Below are 22,041 nucleotides of genomic sequence, written 5' to 3'. Positions count from 1 at the left end.
CATTGTGGAGGTGAAAGGGACAGCCGTGGCCGGCCATCCTGAGACCAGCTGTACATAACAGCTACAAGAATCCTGAGAGCACAGCAGGCAATACACATTATTAGAAGTGCTTGAACTGGTTGGCTTGTGTCAGGTAGCAGCATGGGTCACACCCAAGTTACCTTTAGCCTTCTTGCCTCCAAAGCAACCAGCATCATCTTTCTTTTTCTTTTGCTGTCCACCAATCCCACTGTGGAGATTGCTGTCCATGTCGTGGAATCTGTCTGCTCCCGGCACCTCCTTGTGGACGTGGTATGACAGGTTGCGCATGATGCACACACAGTTTTCAACAGACTGGAAGTAGAGATGGGGGGAAAAAGAAAAAATGTCATACTTCACAGAATTCTTTAGTTCAATGCTTACTCATTTATTACACCAGACACAAAGACAGCTCTCTACCCAAGTCATGTTTATACAAAGTGGGCAGGCTACCCCCTTAGTGACCAAGCCTGTTTGCACCTTAATGACCAGGCCCAATTTTGGAAATCTGACGTGTCCCCCTTTAACATAGAATAACTCTGTAAAGGTTTTGCACATCCAAGTAATTCTGACATTATTTTTGTAGTCACATGTTGTACTTCACTTAGGTGGTAAAAATAGACCGATAGAATTTGTGTATATTTATTAAAAGCGCCAAAGTTGGGAACATTTTGAGAAAAAAAAAGTCATTCACATTTTCAACTGCAATATCTCAAATATGTGCAAACATTCTGTACAAATTTTATATGAGATATATATTTCCATCTGTTTACTCTATGCTGAATGCACATTGGAAAGACTACAGGTTTTTTTTTCTGAGTTTTTTTAGTATTTTGACCCCACAGATTCTCTTCAGGAATTACTGCAATTTAGAAGAGGAAAAATAAAATTTCATATTTTGGCGAATTTGTAACTTAAAAGGCTTTTTTTCTGTAGTGCACATAATAAGGATTTGCACCCAAAATGGATACTCCTTTTTGACTTGTGTTCATAAACATATCCGTTGTGGCCCTAATCTTGTGTCTCGAAGCACAACAAGACCAAAACAGAAAGGAGCAGCCGATGGCTTTCAGAACAGAGCTTTTGCTTGAAGGCGTTTCAGGCCCCATAGCACACTTGTAGAGCTTTGAGTGGCCAAAACAATGGAGAACCCCCACAAATGACCTCATTTTGAAAACTAGACCCCTTATCGCATTCATTTAGGGGTGTACTATGTATTTTGACCCCACAGTTTTGAATGAATCTAAGCAAAGCAGAAGGTAAAAAATTACGATTTTCATTTTTTTGGCAATTGTGTCATTTTAAAAACAGATTTTTTTTTTGTACAGCACACATATGAATGAAGACTTTCACCCCAAAGTAGATGCCCCCGTTTGTCCCGTGTTCAGAAACATACCCATTGTGGCCATAATATTATGTCCATGTGCACAACGGGGCCCAAACCGAAAGTAGCATTTAACTTCAACTGTGTTTTAACTTTTACGTAAATCGCTATTATCCATTGGATACCGGTGATCACGTGACTGGAGACCACTCATCGCAGCCCTCGGTCAGTGTTCCAGGGTCTCAGCTACCTGTAGTATCCAAGAGCAAGGAGACTTTAAATTTCCTGGGCCCTCCCCAGATTCTACGCTTGCGTCCACCATGTTGCAGATGGGCGCATGTGCCGAAGTTGGGGAAGGGTCCTGTCCGGGGACATCGCCAGAGGCCTTAGGTAAGTAACTTCATCTCCCCTCATGGATTGGATCCATGATGGGAGGTGAAAATAATATTTTTTTTACCTTTACGAATTCGCCGTTTTCTATTGGAAAAGTGCAAACCACATACAGTGATTCCCCGTGAAATCTCCAAGCTCTTGGCTACATGTAGTAGCTAGGAGTAGGGAGATTTTAAATTACCCTGGCAATCCGTGGCTTTTGCACATGCGTCCACCATTTTGGCAGCGGGCGCATGTGCAGAAGCCGTGGTAAGGTCTGCAGAAAAATCTGGGGGCTTTAGGTACGTAAACTTTTTTTTCCCCCTCTTTCAACCTTTTTTTTTTAACTTGACATGATTGCCGTTATTCACTGGATAGCAGCGATCATGTGACCGGGATAGCTCTCTGCTCTGGGTTACACTTGCTAGCCTGGAGCCAGAGAGATTTTAAATTTCCCGGGCCGCGGGCCCTTCTGCGCACGCTCCCGAAATATGAAGTCTTTAACTTTTATTTACTTTACATCGAGTTTCATATGAGTGGAAGGGAGGGTATGTGTGTGTGTGTGCAAATCCACTAAGAAACGTTAAGGCCGGCTGTTCACGGGTGTTGCGAAGTCACGCGGCAGATCGCCGCCGCGGGAGCTGCTGCCCAGGAGCAGGAGCTGCACACGAATCTCCGCCAGTCAGCCTAATCTAATAGATAGGCTGATCGCGGAGAATTGGGGCAATTCGCAGCATGCTGCGAATTGCCCGCCTTGAGCGGAGAATCGCAATGATTCTCCGGTCGTGGACACGGGGCCGGCGCTTCCCATAGCAACGCTATGGAAAGCTTCAGCCTGCGTGATTCGTCAGCAATTTACCGCCGGCGAATTCACGGTCATGGACAGGGGGCCTAACTTGCATGTATAGAATTTACTAAGGTTTATGTTAGAAGTAAACAATAGTTTAACCCAACAAACAGCAAAATGTGTATGATATATAAAGCTTAACAGGTCATCGCCTCCATCCTTACAGTAATGGTGGGACAAGCTGCCCGCTTTATTTGTCCTGGCTATAACTACTTTTCATTGCAAAAGTTTGCATATGAGCAGGAGCCAGTGCTGAGGAAATGTGTTTAGGAGCCGGAGCTGGTACAACATAAATCCCTACCACTCCAGTGCGGTCACTTCGGTGGTCCCCACTAGACAAGATCTAAAATCTTGACTTGGAGCAGGAATTGGTATAACAAAAATAAACAAATCATTAGTTCTGAAGTTCTGAAGCAAGGACGTTATCGCTGCAGGATCACTGGGGACCAAAGTGACAGCACTGACGCAGCAGGGAATTTACCAGGCAAGTACTCTAACCTCTTAGGTTATACCAAATGCTGCTCCTAGTAAAGTTCCTTGAAATCCCAGACAACCCCTTTACAATATATTGTTCAGAAGTACACAAGAACACTTGAATCTCACCTTGTTGTCCGTGTCCTTTTTGCTAACTGCAGACTGAAGGGCATGTAGTAGGGCATCCACCAATCCATCACACTCACGCAGCCTTCGGCGGGCTTCAGCCCCATCTGAACTGACATTCCTAAAAACATAAACACAAAGGTTATGGAGTTATAGTTACAGATTTACGGTTAAAACGGAAACAAATTTTGGCACTTCATCAATACAAAGACTTGAGAAATCTGAAGATGCATAATACAAATAGAAAACCACACAAGAAATAAAATAGCAAAACACAAGAGATCTCCAAAATATGTGCATAAAAAATAGAAAACAAAAAATCTGTTGGTTGGCATATTGTTTTAAAGTTACAACAGAAGTTTCCGCACAGCTGCTCTTCGAAAGCCTTTGATGCAGAAGCTCTTGTGACTCATCCTATTGATAGAGTGAAGACTCCAGTATTGTACATGGCATTAAAGGGAACTTGCAGCCTGCAGCTTGGACAGCATTTTAAGCTAGCATGTTACAGAGCTGGAGCAGCTGAGCCGATTGGTATATACCTTTATGGGAAAAGATTCACTAGAACTTGAGTTTGGCCCAATGCACACGGGCGTATTTGCACTGCGGGATCCGGAGCTCCAGATCCCGCAGCAAATACAGCCCATAGGACATGCATTGAAAAATGCATTTCCATGCCCACGAGTGGAAATCAACTGCCATATTCCGCTCGCAGGGTGGAAATCGCGGCATGTCCTATTCTAGGCTCACACTATCCATCGCCGGCCCTGCACTGCGCATGCGCGGCTGTGTGCCTGCTGGCACATCCGCGGAGCAGAGAGAAGACACCAGACAGGTACGGAGGGGTCACTGCCGGGCACAGGGTCGCATTCCGCTGCAAGGGTCTTGCAGTCGGAATCTGCCCCGGCTCTCTGCATTCAACCCTTTAGTAATACATTCCTGCTCCTTCTGTGTGCATATCTCTGTCCCTGATGGACCGTCCATTGGACCTCTAAGCTTAGAATGAGCAGCAGTTTAAAAAATCATAAAATAAAAGTTCTACTGACTCTTTTCCCACAAAACCACATATATATCAGCCCCCCCTTCTCTATAACATGCTGACTGCAGAATCCACTGCATGTTCATTTGTGTGCTGAAAAAGTATTTTTGACTAAATGCCTTGAAATTCATATAAAGAAACTTTGAGGTATTCAGTACACTCACAGCTTGGACAGCCCCTGTACACCGAGCACAGGCTAGAAAACATTGCTAAACCATGATGCTAATGACTTGCACAGTACACAAGACCTGATGGCAAAGCTGGCTTAAAACATTGCCCTGCAACATTTCATATTAAACGTGCAAAATGTCTTATTGGATAACTTTGTAGAAATATCATGAAAATCATGCCATCCATGCTTTAGAGGTTCACTACAAAGGCTGGGGGAGTCCACCACTGAAGGCTGTCGGTAAAGTTAACTCTGAACTTCTGGGCCTGATGAGCATCAACAACTTCCCCCGCCCAGCACGGCCGGCTTCCATTTAAGTCAATGGAAGCAGTCCGTCCCATGGCCATTCTGCAATCATTGCAGCATGGCCGCAGGAGCTGCGTCATCACCATAGCAACAGCACGGCATCCTCTCAATTGCGCATGTGCCAGCTGGCACATTCGTAGTAGAAGAGGCCGTCCTCATCGCTATAGCAACAGCGCGGCATCCTCTATACTGAGCATGTGCTGGCCGGCACATTCACAGCAGAGGAGAAGACGTCGGACAGGTAAGCTGGGGTAACCAGCCGGACACGAGGGAAAACCCGCATGCGGGATCTGACCCGCCCATGTGCAGGCGGCCTAAGTTAACTTGATTAGATACTTGGCCTGTGTGTATGTGCAGCCATTTATTCTCACCGTGTAACCTGCCATAAAACATCAACGGGACAGGTTTCCTTGGAAAGGTCACCATATACTTGTAATGCCTTTGTGTAACTCGGTTACATCTCTTCTAAACGCTGTATAATTCATACATGCAAAAAGGTCAGCATATACAACAGAATTTTGAACTTTCTACACAAGTCAGTGGCCATATACTGTCTCATTACTGCTGGCCTCTGAATCCACTGAGTAGTTTATAAGAAACCAGTCTTCAAAAGGACCACTTTAACGTTATACAAAAGCAAGTATACATGGTAAATACTGGCCACAGCCAAACCTTCAGATGCACACATTCATTAACTCATGGCCACCTCGGCGGTGGAGGGAATGGGGGGGGGGGGTCATAAGAGAAAATTCAAACATTTCTCTGAAATGCCAAGTTATTCAGATTGCAGCACAGATAAGGTTTGAATGTAATTCATTGTGAAGGCTTTAATTCCCAGCCACTTTCTTTGAGAGACAAACTCTGCATTAATCACGATTAATAGGGGAAGCAGAGCATTGACTCATTCCCACACAAGTGCTTTCTCCAGTCCTGGAGACCGAGCACATATAACAGATGATGGTAGGACAGTCGCTGCAACCAACAGCTCCATCAGAAGGCAGCGCTGTCAAGTCAGGAGGAGAACTTGCTGCATTTAAATCAATGTTCATCTATGTGTAGGGTTGTATTTGTTAGACTCCAATCACGCTGAAGAAATGCCTCATGGGTTCATTGGATGGCGAATACTTGCTCTATTATCTCAGCAGCATGTTAACCATTCCTGATCAAGTCATAAAGCAGCATTGTAGAGTAGGCAAATCTGATGAAGGGACTTTAGACCTACTGTATATATGTGATCCATGTACGCCAACATCTTTCATACACAACCAGCCTATGCTATGACTGTAGATGAAGCCCTGAAATGCTCTGTTCCAATAAATGATGTACATGTAATGGTATAGATGAAGCTAGCTGGTGAGCTCAATTACTAGTCACACTTCATTGACAAGCCAAAAAATACTACTGAACATAAAGTGCCATAAAGGACTACTGCTGATAGACATCATGTCAAATAAAAGCAAAGTGCAGGACTAACTAAGCTCACTTTTAATGTGAAGTCCCTAAAGCTAGTAAGTACAGTACATGCAATATAGCCCCACTCGCACCCTGCAGTCAGTTGCTGCTTGTGGACACGGACAGAGGGCTGGCAAAGGAGCAGTTTTAGCTGTGGGAATAGTTATCCTTGGAATATTGACAATGATACCAGATGCCGTTCTGGAGAAGGGTCAGAACACGTTTTGGGAGAACTACAGTTGCAAGAGTAGTAAGTGAACCCTTTGGCATTACCTAGATTTTCACATTGATTACTAAAAATGTGGTCTGATTGGTATACAAGTCACAATTGTAGACAAACACCATCTACAACTAACACATGAAAAGCTATATCAAAATACTAACGGCCACCTGTTTGTGAGTGATGAGTGACTGTGCGAGTCAAATGTACTGATGTCACCGTCAAGTGATCAGTCACTGGGGCTCTGAGCTCTGCCCCTGATCACGATGGTGACGTCATCAGAGGTCCTAAAACATGTAGAGCTTGACAGCAGCTGTGTGCTTATAGGACCTGTGGTGATGTCACCATTATGTGACACGTGCATGTAGCAGAGCTGTGTGTGTGTGTGTGTGTGTGTGTGTGTGTGTGTGTGTGTGTGTGTGTGTGTGTGTGTGTGTGTGTGTGTGTGTGTGTAGCAGTAAGTGGCGCAATGCGCCACCAGAAACACTGGTACTAGTCATCTCTTATTGAGCGCACTGAATAAAAAAGCCAGAGTGGAAAGAAAGTTAGTGATCCTCTGCGTTAATAACTTCTACAAGAGAGATTTCAATTAAGGAGATGAGATTGTAAGAGCCTTTTTACACAGGCCAGTTCCTGCCAGTTTTAATGAGCACTGACTGACAAGATAGCATGTCAAGTTGGCTCTTCTAAAAGATGCACTCCAACGAAAAACACATTGTTCCCATCCCTGCACCCCTCACCAGTCTATCACACTTTGTATACTGCAGTCCCTTCCATGCAGTGCAGTTTCCCGTTTGGTAATTAGACAGTCCTCTTACATTATGTAATAACTAGCTAACAATCTTCCTAACTGTATCACCTAGTTTTCTACAAACAAGTCATAAGCTAGGAGCAGAACAAATCATTTATTAGATACGATGCTCTGCCAATCACAAATGCAATGAGGAAACTGGAAAGTCATTCAACAAGCTCCGTGAAGCCAGAAAAAAGTGAAATAAAATTGGCTCAGATACATATAGTTACATGTAAAAAGGCCAGGTCCTGCTGACAATGTGGATTTTACTGCAGATTTCACTCTTCTAAATTGAGAGCCCTAAAATTCGCGGTGAACATCTCAGACAGAACTTTACAGCGTGGATCTAAAAATCCGCTCAGCAGATCAATTCGCTGCGAGGAGAAATTCTGCATGTGGAGGAGATTTGTTCAACACTGGCACTGAAATCTGCTGTGGAAAAGTTACAGGTTGGCTGCCATATGTGAACCTACCCTATAGGACGGACAAAATGATCCTTAGCCTATTAGTGACCAGCAAAGCCTTATTGAGGACATGCAGTTGTGCACCATCAAGTACCTCAATCATATGGATATTACTGAAGAGGTTTTTCAGCCTAGACGGATTAACACGAGGTTTGCATGTACCAATGAATGACCGCCTCAGCCAAGTATCTGTGGGAAATTATGTAGAAGAGAACAGATGACTAACGAGTGTCACATTACAACCCCGACAAGAGGAACACCTCAGAGGTATGGAGAGAAGGCCGCTCTCAGGCATGGAAACATACAGATTCTGAGCAAGACCACAAAAATCACGGCAGAAAAATAAATCCTGAGCATCTAAAGCTTCCCAGCTGAGAGAGGTTAACTGAATGATTAACAGAAGAGCCCTTCAATCTCCTTGAAGGTATCTGGCTTATTATGGACAGGCTTGAGTGGATCTCAATTTCAGTTGGATGCTTATATTGTTGCACTGCCGCCGTCTTTGGTTCGTTTTACACGAAGCGATTAATCGCTGAAACGAGTGAATGATGATTAAGCAGTTTGCATCCAAATCTACGTCGGTTCACATGTGCAGATAATGGTTTACATTTTTAGTCATTTCGCTCAGTTGATCGTTGGTCTGTCAGGGGAGTAAAGGTGCATTTAGACACAAAGATGATCGCTCAAAAAATGGCTTTTGAGCGATCATTTTGCATAAACTACTACATGGTACTGATGACTATTAGTACCATATGATAGCGTGTGAGACGCCAGGATCTGTATTAGGGGAACAGACAACTCGCTGTTCTCTGAATAAATTCCCTTTGTTCTGCTGCGGGGCTAACAGCTCAGACAATGTAATCAGCGCTCCCCAGGCAGAACACAGTGTGCAGTCCTTCTTATCAGCCGTTCTGCCAAACAATGGATTTCATGCAGAACCAAAATCCATCGTTCGGCAGAGAAGAGAAAGATGGGCACATTGACACGCAACGATTATCGCTGACAAGATGGCTTTTGAATGATAATCGTTGTGTCTAAATGGGCCTTAATACTGCCCATCCCAGGTCTATGGAGGACAACTTTTTTTTCTTTTTACATTTAACCAAGTACAAACGAACGTGGAGATTTATCCCTGCATAAAATGGACAACGTATATGAACGAATTATCGTTCAACTGTTGGCCATGTTTACAATGAACGAATATGGATGCAATGATTAATCAAATTGTCCTGTGTAAAAGAGCTGTCCCATAGGAAGTACACAGCTGCTTCTGCCCAACGCAAACACGACAGCAAGAAATGCCAGGACAAATGAGAAAAAAAATAAAAACTGCAGCACTTTTTAAAAATGCTCTGGCAGACTTAAAAAGAGGCCAGTGATTGCAGGGTTTCATACTTTACTGGTGAGCTCAAGCTAACATCTGGATGTAGTGGGGGTTTTGGCAAAAACAAGCGTGACAAATCGCACACCTGCAATATAAAGAAAAATTGCTTCTTACAGAAAGAAAAAAAATAAATACTGCCAAGTTGTTTTCCAACCAAATTCACCTATCACCTACCCACAGGACGGAGCACATACACAGAACAGCTGGGGCACCCTTGACCATAGCAGGATTCTACAAACTCCACAAGCATGCTCGCTGCATCTCCATTCAAACTCCAGATTGACAGGTAACCTAGCTAAAAGGAAAGTGATGTGCCTCCCAACATCAGTAATAAAATGGCTGTATACTTGCATACCATGACCCTTGGTTTGGATTCCTTACAAAGAAAAACTTGAAGTAGTATTTTCACAAAGCAGAAAATTTTACAGCCACAATATAAATATCTTTAAAACTACGTGCAAAAACTTACAGAACTAAAGAAAAGAGAAATACCTCAAGCAACCAGAAGTGTTCTTAAACACAGTTGTCCATTCTGCATCCCGGGGCTTGGAGTCCTCGTTTGGTTCGTTCTCCCAGCCAGAGTGCGGTATGATTACCTCATTCGTAAGGGTTTGGAGACCATGGTTGATGATGACCATCTTTAAGGGTTCGTATGAGGACAGGTTCCACAATGTACCTTTGGAGAGAACAGAAGCACTGCTGAGATGCGCACAATTATTTACATTATGACAATCAGAACCAAGACTAAAAGGCACGTAGCATCTCTCTAATTAGCAGCATCTTATACTTTCCTGCATTTGTGTCATCTTGCCAATTTCACTGCATGCTCAAATAGACATAACCCAATGTATTGGATGGCATCGGCTCTCACTAAGCAATAACTTCTAGACACAGCACCAGAAGTAAAAGGGAAAATGTATCCTACAAGAAGCAAGCGCGCATGCATATCTGGTGCTTGCACAAAAGAGTTGTGAATTTTCAGCCTCTGCACCAACTTTGCCACTTTTTGCTTATCGGGAGGGGCATGGCCACCCAGAGCAACAGATTTATAATTTAGACCAGAAACTGGTGTAAATTACGCCAGAAATGTCTGCCTGTATGAGACCAGGTGCACATTTCTGGGAAGCACCATGGAGGTCTAGGGGGATACGCTGGATGTATGAAGCCATTTGCTCATCTTCATGTATTCAGTGCACTATAGGAAATCTTACTAAGCCCGGCCTCGGTATATTTCCCACAGAATACTTTTTCTTGACTGGCTAATCAAGTATTCATCTAATTAAAGGTGTTAGTTAAATAGAACATTGCTCTTCTACGTACTAGAGGAAACTAGAAGGTTGGGCTCACACGGGGCAGAATTGCCGCAGAATTTCCATGCGGACTTTCTGCATGACAATTCCGCTCGCGTCTTTTTAACCAGGGATAAGCCAGCAAAGTGGATGAGATTTACAAAAATCTCGCCCACACATTGCGACCAAGCCGCACGAAAACTGACATGTGGCGCAGAATTCAAAGCCGCAGCACCCGCACCTGCAGGGAAAAATGACATCCGCAGGTATTTAACTACCTGCGGGTGTCTAATGCATCCCTATGGGGTGAGGATCCGTGTGCAGGAAAAACGCTGCAGATTTTAAATCCGAATTTGCCCGTTGACATGACGCCTTAAGCTTCTAGCAGCCATGTCTGTCTTTTGTATCTAAAGGGGTTGTACAGGAATTGAAAAAAACATGGCTGCTGTCTGTGCAAGCTGTGAGAAGCCCGCCGTAGGATGCAACGAGGATGGGCGCGTGCCCTTCTAGACAGGGAGGCCTAATACCACACTGTTCGGTCAAGCTTACCATTCAACCCAATAGGAACACACAGTGATTAGTCTTTGTCCCTCCAGTCTAGAGTTATCACTTTGTGCTGCAGATTTCACTCTGAGCATGGTGACCTCCGCAGCATACCTACAAGCAGCAGATGGGGGTTTTGTTGCAGATTTTGGATCTTCCAACGAGCACACGTACTGCAGAATGATAGGGTTGAATGTGGCTGCAAGATACAATGGTCTTTCCTGGGCCATTGTATGTTGAAAATATTGTGTCCTGGGAATATTGTGAAGCTATTGCTATAGAACTAGCTGCAGCAGTGATAATTGTGGGACTCGGCCCAGAAGTTGTGTGATAATTGTGGGACTCTGAGCTTCTATTGGCAATTCGGGGCAATGTCCTAAATGGATTATAACCATTTTTCTTCCCATCATGAGATTTTTCCTGCAGAATGATTTGCTTGTGTCCAGCAATGAATATTCACAACTTAAGAACTGGGTGTTTCACAACAATATACTGAAAACTGCAACAGCGGAGGAAAAGGCCGAGCATTGTTTGTTTTCTTAAGTGTCTGGGAGGGCCGCTTGCCATTTTTCCCCAGACTCCAGGGCCCTCCCTAAGAAATTACAGACTGGCGTTTTCAATTTAACATAAAGACAAGCCAGGGATGTCATATGCTTGCCAGACCTATGAATGCATTAGGGGACAGCCATTGTGGACCACAGCTACAAATAAACCCGTCAGGGTATGACGTGGCCAAGAATGGCTGGAATAGTAACATCAGAAAGACACATTCATTCATCTTGTAGCAAGTGGTCAGTGACTATAAAGGGACGAGTCCCCACGTCCTCACATCACCAAAGGCTTACACTTTATGTAACCTAGAACTGCTCATTTACATTTGTGCTTTACCAAAAAGACTCCCTTCCAGGGCTTTTAATCTGCAAGATTTAGCTCTATGCTGGGATTTCTCTAAAAAGACAGGAAGAGAACGCTATAAATTGGTATAGTGAATAACACCTTAGTATGGGTTATATGTGCAGGTTACAATAAACAATGCTAAAGTGCGCCATTACGGTGGATGAGATATTTAAAAGCTTTGACAGAATTCTTCCCTCTATTCAGTGATATTCCATTGGTTTCAAACATTCTTGAAAAGAAAACATACAGATGAAATGCACACATTGCATCCAAACCTTTGCCTTGTGATGGGTCCCTGCTGCACCACTACTTGACAAACTACCGCAAGGTCTCCTAATGATGGCGGTATTACAGCTCCATGAAGCCTGTACATTGTACAGAGCCCGGAGGCTTCTAGCGAAGGATATGTGTAATGCAGCGTTGTGTTAGTGAATGTGTCCCTGCAGCTCTGCAGGACCAGACTATGTGATGTGGTACAGCCTCCTGCTCATAATGATGGGTCACCCCGATGACTTGACCCTCTTTAGGTTATTTTGGTGCATTACGCAGCTGCATGTTCTATTTTTGGCATTGTAGTGCATATTGCATGCACTTCATCACCCACTGAAATGAATGGGTTGCACAAAATAAAAAAAAATTTAAAAAAAATCTGTAAATATGCAATCGCAAATGTAATACTGCGCTTTTTACACAAATTACAATGCCACCAGGAGAGGGGAAAAAAGTTGTGATGACATCAGCCAGCTACTTGAACCATGTGGTGATTGAACTAGCAAACCTTCAGGTCGTGAGCAAGAGCTTAGGACTGCATTTCTACTGCCCTAACATTCTGCGTCACACAAGGCTCTACACGTATCAAGAACCCTTTTGACACAAGATACAATTACAGGCTCAGAATATCACATGATCCAGTATCAGATACGTCTGGGTAATATACAGACATGAAATGAAGCAATTACCAAACTAAATCTTTGAAAAATGGCACCACAATTCAGTCATTCTACAGAAATAAGGTAGATGATAAATTTTTTTAGCAGTACGAAGTCGCAGGAGCCTCTTCCATTAAAACAAACAGATGCAAGACTATAGAGTAAGGAGGCAATCATTACACATACCTGTTATGAGCTCTCTCACTTCCATGTCGTTGGTCTTCCTCAGGAGCCGTATTAAAGCAGGTATACCATCACAGTTCTTGATTGACACTTTGTTTTCATTGTCTTTTCCATATGAAATGTTACGGAGGGCTCCGCAGGCTTTTCTGTGGACTTCAGGCTTTGGGTGGTCTAATAAACCCACGAGAATGGGAATGCCTTTGAGATGTCTTACCTCTTTCTTGATTTTATCATTTTCGTAACACAAGTGCTGTAAATAAGCAGCTGCATTGGATTTAACTGGATCGATTGGATGGTTGAGCATCGCAATGACCTCAGGAAGATCAGGATCTCTCCATCGTGGATCTTTGCGGATGCTATCGATGGAAGGGGAGCGCTTTCCCAACCGATCTATGCTGGCGAGGCTTCCTCTCTCAGGCTGAGCCAGTGGAGCGGCATAGCCACCGTGAAGGTAAGGGATTCTCTCCTCAATCAGTTCCGACTCCAGGGGGTCATCATAAGCCCTGGGGGAGTCAAAAACCACACGTTAAATACATCCATACGTCATGTTAAAGTTAAAAAGACGAGCTAATGCTTTATGTAACCAGTTTCCATTACTTTTTCACTCCACGGTTAGAATCCAGTCCTCATACTAGCTTCAAAATACTGATTTGTAAATGTGTTAACATGGCCTCCATAGAAGTCAACTTCATAAATGTACAAAAGGTAAAATATTTTAGGGCTAGGTTACATAAAACCTTTTAGAATCTAAATATTGCGGACGACATGGGCTAGGTGTCCAGTCTGCCCAATAATTTCATCCCTAGTAAGGTTTTTCAGCAATTTCAGCTTTATCAGATGAATTATGACCCAACCACGTTTACAGTCCTGCAATCCAGAAGTCTCCATAGGCCCACACAATGCCAATTTCCTAGGAAACGAGCCAATATGGAAACACTATTAATCCCACAATGCATTGCTCATCTGACAAGAGCTCAGTGCTTACACAGACACATATGGTAGGCAACTACCTCATTTCCCCGAAATTATGACCGACCCTAAAAATAAGCCCTACCCTTTGGGGGGATTTTGGAGGCTTGAAATATAAGACTTACCCTGAAAACAAGCCCTAGCTGCATTACATTAAAAAAAAAGTTATACTTAGCAGGCTAGGTTTGGTTCCTCCTGCTGCTGTCCGGAGCTCTGCCGTGCGTCCGGCAGTCCTTGTTCACCCACAGAAGATGATCACTTCCTGGTTACAGGATTCATAAAACCCACCTGCAAGAAGCGATGGCTCTAATTGGCTGAGCAGCACTCGAGAACCAATGCGATTGCTGTGATTGGTTCATCAAGCGCTGCATTGATTGGCTGAGCATCGGTCGAACAACCAATCCCAGCCACCTCGTCGTGGAGGCAGGATTTATGAATTGTCCAATCAATGCTAGGGCTTAGCACGTCGGAGTTGCAGAGAGCAGCGGGAGGGACCTGGATCAAGCCTGCTAAGTAAAATAAGACATCCCCTGAAAATAAGACCTAGCGTCTCTTTTGGGGCAAAAGTTAATATAAGGCAGGGTTCTATTTTCGGGAAAACACTGTATATCTGACCAAGTTAGATGTCTGGATGGTGAAAGCATTCTTCAGAAATTAAATACATGTACCCAAATATAAAAAGACATGACACAAGACCAGCATGGTCAACATGCTCTAAAATCATACAGTTTCTGGGTATTTCCACCATATAGAATTATAGGATGGAATCACTGCCTCAATTAAAATGATCATTCCAGGAGATTCTACAGAAAATCCCATCCTGCCCCACCCCCCATCCCTCCAAATGTTTCTCATTAATTTGGGAAGGTCAGTACAGCAGTCAGACCACATACTGCTTAAGGACCTTCTGGTGACACAGATCTATTATTCACCTCTTAAGACACACTGTACTAACGGGAAGACGACTCCTACAGGGTCTCTGTAGCTCATTTAGCTAAAATCAGGCAAGTATTTATTTCCCCCAAATTCCTAGAGTTGCAACCATGTTTAGGCACAATGTTCTGGCTGGGGTGAGACTCAGATGATGCGTGGAAAAAAGGTCTGTCTCATGTCATCGAGCACAAAGAAAAGAAGCTGCTGATATCAGCCAATTCCCGTAAGGCCAAAAACAGCTTATTCAGAGGAAAAAAAACGGACAATGCCAGCAGTAGGGTTCGAAACGTCAACTGAAACCACCAGATAGCTGGACTTCATGCAGGGGAACACAGCGGCTCACATTACATGATACTGCAGCAGTAATCAAACCATCACAAAAAATAAAAGTTTTAAAAAGTTTTAGTAGTTATTGGAAAACAAAACAGGTATTGAAAGTTTTAAAAACACCCCCTTTTACCATATTTCTAATTAAAACCCCCAAAACCCCTCACATATTTGGTATCGGTACGTTCATAAAAGTCTGATCTATCAAACTAATGCATTATTTATCCCATGCGGTGAACGGTGCCTGGAAAAAAAATACACAACACCAGATTTGCGCTTTTTTTTTCACACCCATCTCTAAAGAAAAATTATGTTATTAAAAGCAATAAAAAAAAAAAAATCGTATGCACTTCAAAATGGTACGAAGAGAAAACTGCAGGACATCCTGCAAAAAGCAAGTCCCACACAACCTTGTCGACGGAAAATAAAGTTATGGCGTCAGTTATATCTTTGGAAAAACATAATTTCTGCCACCACCTTTTATTTTTTTGTGCTGTACTACTAGTTTTCAAAATAAAAGTTGTCATATTTGCCGCATACGCCATAAAAAGAAGACCAGCCCCACCCAAAGATGGTGGAATTTCGGGGTGGCAAAGAGGGGACTCAATTTCACTTTACAGAAAGGTCTACAGTTTTTGCAGTACATTAAAAATTACAGTACCATTAAAAATGACAACTAGTGCCACAAAACACAAGCCCTCAGATATGTCAAGAGATTAAAGAAACAAGAAGTGGGGAGCAGAAAATAAAAAAAATTAATAAAAAAGGTCTGCGTCCTTTTAAGATTACTGTAATTGCTCCGAAAAGAGGGATTAAAACCCTTGGATACTGTGTGACATTGTTAAGGATACTGTAACATAGGTTGTTAATCCTCACAAGGCAAACAAGCAGCCATCTCCAGTAATCTAGTGATTAGAACATGTAATGTTGGCACTCTTACAGAGGCCTCCAGGCCCCTTCTAAACCCTTAGGCCGGCTGCATACGAACCAGTCAGATTCCGCACAAGAATAGAACATGCTGGGATTTTAAATCTGGTTGCGGAAAATCGCATTCGCTATAAACTCATGCAAATGTTCTATGTTTTCAATAGCTGCGGAATAGCACGCATCATCCGTGCAGGTGACGATCACGGATTCCACAAATGAAATACGGTTGTGAGAACCCGCCATAAGCGAGTTTGCCATCACTACAGTCTCAGGCAGAGAGTTCCATAGTCTCACTACTCTTACTGTAAAGAACCCCCTTCTGTGTCGGTGTAGAAACCACTCTTCCACATGTAGAGGACGCCCCCTTGTTACAGTCCTATTTATAGAGATCATGGGAGTTCCCTGTACTGAACATTGATGTATTACACATATACTAGGTCGCCCCACAGCTGTCATCTTCCAAACTAAAGAACCCCAATTTTGATAATCTGGGTATTGTGGTTGACCGATTCCATTTATTAATTACTTTATTTACCCTTTTACCCCAATTCAGTGCCTTCACCATGGCAGTGGCAGGGTTGGGTGCAAAAGAACGATGATGCATCTTACGCCACCCTCAAACAAAAGACCATCTAGCATCAGTAGAGTGGTGTCAATCCGCTGCTTCATCCCAATCAAATTACACTTGTTAAAGTACCAACATCTTAAAGGGGTTATCTAGGCTTTAAAAATGGATGGCCTATCCCCCCCTGCACAACTGACTGATTGAAGGTTGCGGTCCCTTCAAGGTTTACAGCTAAAGTACCAACATCTTAAAGGGGTTATCTAGGCTTTAAAAATGGATGGCCTATCCCCCCCTGCACAACTGACTGATTGAAGGTTGCGGTCCCTTCAAGGTTTACATCTGAGCACACGATCGCATGCTAAGACACTCCAGCACCCAAATAAGTGCGCAGCCCTTTCAATCAGCTGATCAACGAGGGTCAAGGGTTGCTAGGCCATCAATCGTTAAAGCATGCTTAGCATCGTTAAGGCCTTATGCACATACCAGACTTATAAAATTGGAGCTCTACAAAAAAAAAAAAAAAAGGTACAATAAAGTTTTATGCACTTCATGGAAACAATATTACAACTCCTTACAATAATGTAAGGATTTCAACCCTCGTATTCCAATAGAAATTAAATCCTAGAGCTTTAAATCGCTGTTTCAGGATAACATGCAAAAATTTGAACAAAATCTGTGGTTTGGGGGAAAATGTGGATGGACATTTTCTTCCCAACAATCCCTGCAGCTAGTGGGAAGGAGTTTCCGAACAGGTTACAAGGGCAGCGGCTACCGACACGCCCCAAGAAGCAATCCCTATTGGCAATACTAGAGTCCTGTGTGCGCCAAGCACAGCCGCAGATTCTACCATCAATAAGGCGCAGCAGGTTTCCGATATCTCATAGCAGATTAGGATCCTGCCTGCTAAAAAAGCAAACACAAACCGGACCCCCCCTGCAATCAATTATATTAAGGAACTCGTATAAGACTGGATTGCCCAGTGTGCGCCCCTGCTCAGCTCCCAGTTAGCGGTATGGCTGGATTCACATCGGCGCTTTGGGGTTCTGTTGGGCTCCATCCTAGGACATCAGAAAAATTCAAAGTGCCAAATATGCCACTCTATATTCACATCAGCACCTGTTCCATTCAATCTTCATGGGGAAGCCCAACAGCTTCATGGGGAAGCCCAACAGCACAGTTTCATCTCCCAAGCAACACTATAACATTCCTAAGTAATGCAGACATGACAGGCTGCCCAGAGGAGAAGACACTATGTAGCTTCTCTAATCCACTGGCTAATAAATCTGGACCTGAATGGGGTCCTCCTGGCTTAGCGGAGGGTTCTGAATGGGAAATCCCTGCTGTGCTTGGCGGGTTTTCATAACTCCCATAGGGTTTGCAGAGAATGGCAGTGCACGTGCCCAACAGCTGCTCCATGCAAACTCCCAATCTCTGCAGGCGAAGAGGACTGGGAGACATAGAAGCCCCATTAGTTATTTAACTGTGCGGTTTGCAGTAATCAAACACTTATTACCTATCCTATGGATAACGGATAAACATTTATAGTGGCAAAACCCACAGACCCACAACCTCCATATAAGGCATTTTGTACACAGTCTCAGATAAACCCTTTGTATGGACAGAGCCTTTAGCAAGCTTTTATTATACAATGATTAAGCTTTATTTACAGAAAACTCCACAATCCCTTCTCCGCTGTAGATTAGCTACTTCAACAAACTATTTGCATAAAGCAATTATTAACCGTGAAACCGTGCAGGATCCCACATCCACATGGCCCTAATTGGCCTGGAAACTTGTGCCAGAAGATTACAGCGAGGTTCCTGTGAATCCGGCTGCTAGCAGTATGTACAACCGCCACATCTGCAACACAATTCATCTACAAGATGGCAAACTGCTCATGTAAATATTGTAGTGTGAAGCCGAACACTCCTAGAACAAAAGGGAGAGGCGGACGACCGATCCCCGATACAGCGGGAGGTGAAACAGATGTGAACATCTCCAATATTTCATTCTATGCTAAAACTACTCCTACTTTCCCAACTGCTAGAAGATCATGGAGACCCAGAAGCAGCTCTGCACTTAGCAGGATACGGTTGTGTGCACGATCTGATGCAGAAGACCTGCATTTGATTGCGGAAGAGAATTAAGTACGTGTGCGGATTTCCACGCAAATGTACATTTAGGGACAGAGCATCATCCGCGCAGAAGACCAAATGCAAGCAGGGAATGACATCAGAAAGTTGCCCAACCCCCTGACAACGCCCTTCTTCCGCTCAGACGACCGCCCAGGCGACATTGTCTTGTGCTGTCATGGTGAGAGCTGCTCTGAGAGCCTTCAGAACGGGATACTGCTCTCTTGGCTGTTTTTTTACTAATTTATTTGGAAGTAGTATAAACCACTTAAAAACAAAAACAAGAAACACACACTTATTCTTGTGAAGGAAGAGCCCAGAAGAAGCAGCGGAGGTTGCAGACAGTCTGGATGGGGGAGATATTCCCCAGCCTCTGTCCTGTATTATCTACCCACAAATTACTGCCTTCTTTATTCCGCTTGTATCTGGGCTCCTAGCAATGTCCATAACAATCCGGGTCCATAAGCAATAGAATTGCATACATACTGCAGATCAAACATCCAGTGATCAATGGAGCCCATATGTGCAAAATTAGCTGTAAAATTGAGCATGCCACGATTTTTCTTCCACTCGCGGAATCTGCAATTCCTGCCCACAAGTGTAAGCAAATCAGCGAAAGTCAATGCATTTCAATGCCCACATATCATACGAGCGGACGGCGATCACAGAATCCGCAGTATAAATCAGTTTGTGCGATACCAGCCTAAAAGTAAATCAAAGTTGAGGTCACTTGGCCTAAAGAAGTTAGTTTTAATTTCATTTACTCTAGAAATTATTCAAAAGCGAATGTACCAAAAAAATGACCTGTTTAACTTGACATTTTGTCCCCCCCCCCCCCCCCTAATTTTTCAGTCACTAGGTCTCATCTTGATTTAGAAGGAACATTAATAAAATATAATCCATCCTCATCTCCAGCAGTTTACTACTAGGCCATTGCATTTCTGTAGATAAAACTTTTCAGCAGTCACCGCTTCACAGACAGGACTGCAATGAAATGTAACCCGTTATAAAGCTGGAGATAGAGAACAGCGGGGCCGACAACTGGACTTTGTTTTTTTCTGCACAATTTAACCAAAATTCATGGACAATCAAGAATTTGTCTATAGTTACATGGGAAAGCCATAAGTGATGCAGGTCTACACCCTGGTACTGCCATGAAACCAGTAGTGTTTACTCTGAACTGTGAAATAATTCTAGTTTGTACAAGCTCCCCCCCCCCCCCCTACATTTTACAGACGGTCCAGGAATTTAGGAACGGTTAGTAACCCTGTAAGACGGGATTGACCCATGACAATGGCTGATGGTCAGTGCTCCGCTCCCCTTCTTCCTCTGCACAGATCACAGCACATCTAGAACGCTCATTTACAGACTGTTCCGAGAGGTCAGTGCTTCTGTATACAGCAACGCAGCAGCCCTGGGAGCGCGGCCGCCCCACACATTACAGCACGCCAAGATCACACAGAGAAGGTTTTAAAGATCATATGTAATCGACACATTGTTTCTATGAATTACCAGATTCTCCACCCAATTGTATTAATAACTAACAGAGTCCTGCCAAGCCTCCTTGTCTCTGTGCTGCATGGAGAATAACGCTTGTATCCTCTAGGCACAATTCCTTGCTAGGGATGGGGTACCTGACAAACCCATTGATAAGGCCGATTGTTTGGCAGAGTGTCCCTAAAAAGACTGCTATTGAACTCCGACCTGGATAGACACTGTTCTAGCTGGATGTAATATACGAAGAGACACATTTCCCAACTGCTAATGGGGTTAGTAAAATTGATGACCCATCCTCAAGAAAGGTCATCAATTTGTGACTGGCGGGGTTCAATTTTGGACCATGGGAGCCCACAGAGTTGTCCGGCAGGCTGCTGTTTAATCAGATCATACTTTTAGTAGCGACTATTCTGGTTACAGCATTGTTCTATTCACTTTAATGGGACAACACTGCAATATTCAGAACGGCTGCTACTAAAAGTAGGGTGTTCTGAGTAACAGCTCGCCAGATCAACACTGAAGAAGCTACAGTGCCTGTATGAGCAGCATAGCCCCTTCAATCAGCTGGTCGTCAGGGGTCCTGCAAGTCTGACCCATAATCAGATCTCGATAGATTATACTGAAGCTAAGCCACCAATTTTAAAAACGCACGTAACCCCTTTAATTAAATAGGTCTATGCTACTTTACATACATTTCTCCCAGGATTCATTACCCCAAGCATACTTTATTAGCTAGATCTCAGCAACGAGAATCAGTACCTTCCAAGAGCATGTTAGAGCTTTAGCATTTCATTCACTTTATTTTTTTAGAAATATCCAAGTAATAATATATGATAAGAACAGAGTACGGCACATGTTCATCTTTGGTCCTTTGAGACCAAAACACCCTGGTCCTTAACCCCTTAAGGACGCAGCTCTTTTTTCGTTTTAAAAAATCATAACTTTCATTTATCCATCGACGTAGATGTCTGAGGGCTTGTTTTTTATGGGACAAGTTGTGTTTTTCAAATGCTACTATATAATGTACTGAAAAGCGTAAAAGAAATATGAAGTGAAAAAAAAAAATGAAGTTCCGCCATCTTTGGGTGCATTTTGTTTCTACGGTGTACATACTGCAACAAAAGTGACATGATACCTTTTTTCTATGGGTCAGTACGATTATTACGATACCAAATTTATATAGGTTTTTTTGCTGAACTTTAACTTTTTTCCAAAGACATTTTAATTCCTAAAACTATTTTTTGTTGCCATCCTCTGATAAAAAAAATGTAAAAAAAATTATGGCTAATCGACACAGTTGTGTGAGGGATCAATTTTTACGGGACATCCTGTAGTTTCTTCAACGTGGTGGAAGGAGGCGCTGTACAGGACACCCGAACTTCGGTTGAGGCATTTAAATGCTGCTGTAAGAATTGACTGTGGTACTTAAAGGCTTAATTGATCCGATGTGTGGCGCCGTTTATTGGTATAGTTTTGTATTACAGGGCGCATATATGGTGGTAGTTTTGGTTGGTGTTGGCGGTGGGTCATCTTCTTTATGTATAGATTTTTATTTTATTCTGTACATTTTACCTAATGTAACGTATTCTTCCTTTAACATCCATGTTCCCCGTGACGTCATAGAAGACTACTGGGGGGGGAGGGGGTCATTCACATATTCCCCGCCACTGTAGATGGGGAAACCATAGAAGCCATCGTTACAGGGGAGATGATCCTCCTGAAGTGACAATAGTCACAGGCAGAGTTGATCAGGGTCTTCAAGGACGTTGTAGCAGGGGGCACCCAGCGGTCATGTGATCACCGGGTCAAATACTGTACGGATGTAACACTTCCACTTTCTATCAGCTCTCAATGAGTGCTATATA

The 22,041-nt window shown here is 43.3% G+C and overlaps 1 protein-coding gene across 4 annotated transcripts in view; it reads right to left on the bottom strand.

Annotated features, from left to right (window-relative positions):
• The window catches only part of ARVCF (ARVCF delta catenin family member), a 595,983-nt gene that overhangs the window by 83,114 nt on the left and 490,828 nt on the right, over positions 1–22,041 (bottom strand). For all 4 annotated transcript variants that reach the window (XM_066603464.1, XM_066603465.1, XM_066603463.1 and 1 more), the window contains 4 exons: positions 12,830–13,329; positions 9,478–9,661; positions 3,165–3,282; positions 162–333 (listed from right to left, as the gene is read on the bottom strand). In XM_066603464.1, coding sequence (XP_066459561.1) covers positions 162–333; positions 3,165–3,282; positions 9,478–9,661; positions 12,830–13,329 — 974 coding nt within the window. The remainder of the gene's footprint in view (positions 1–161; positions 334–3,164; positions 3,283–9,477; positions 9,662–12,829; positions 13,330–22,041) is intronic.

This window comes from Eleutherodactylus coqui, chromosome 5 (genome assembly GCF_035609145.1).
Source record: "Eleutherodactylus coqui strain aEleCoq1 chromosome 5, aEleCoq1.hap1, whole genome shotgun sequence".
Lineage (NCBI taxonomy): Eukaryota > Metazoa > Chordata > Amphibia > Anura > Eleutherodactylidae > Eleutherodactylus > Eleutherodactylus coqui.
This window is presented reverse-complemented; position numbering and strand designations above follow the sequence as displayed.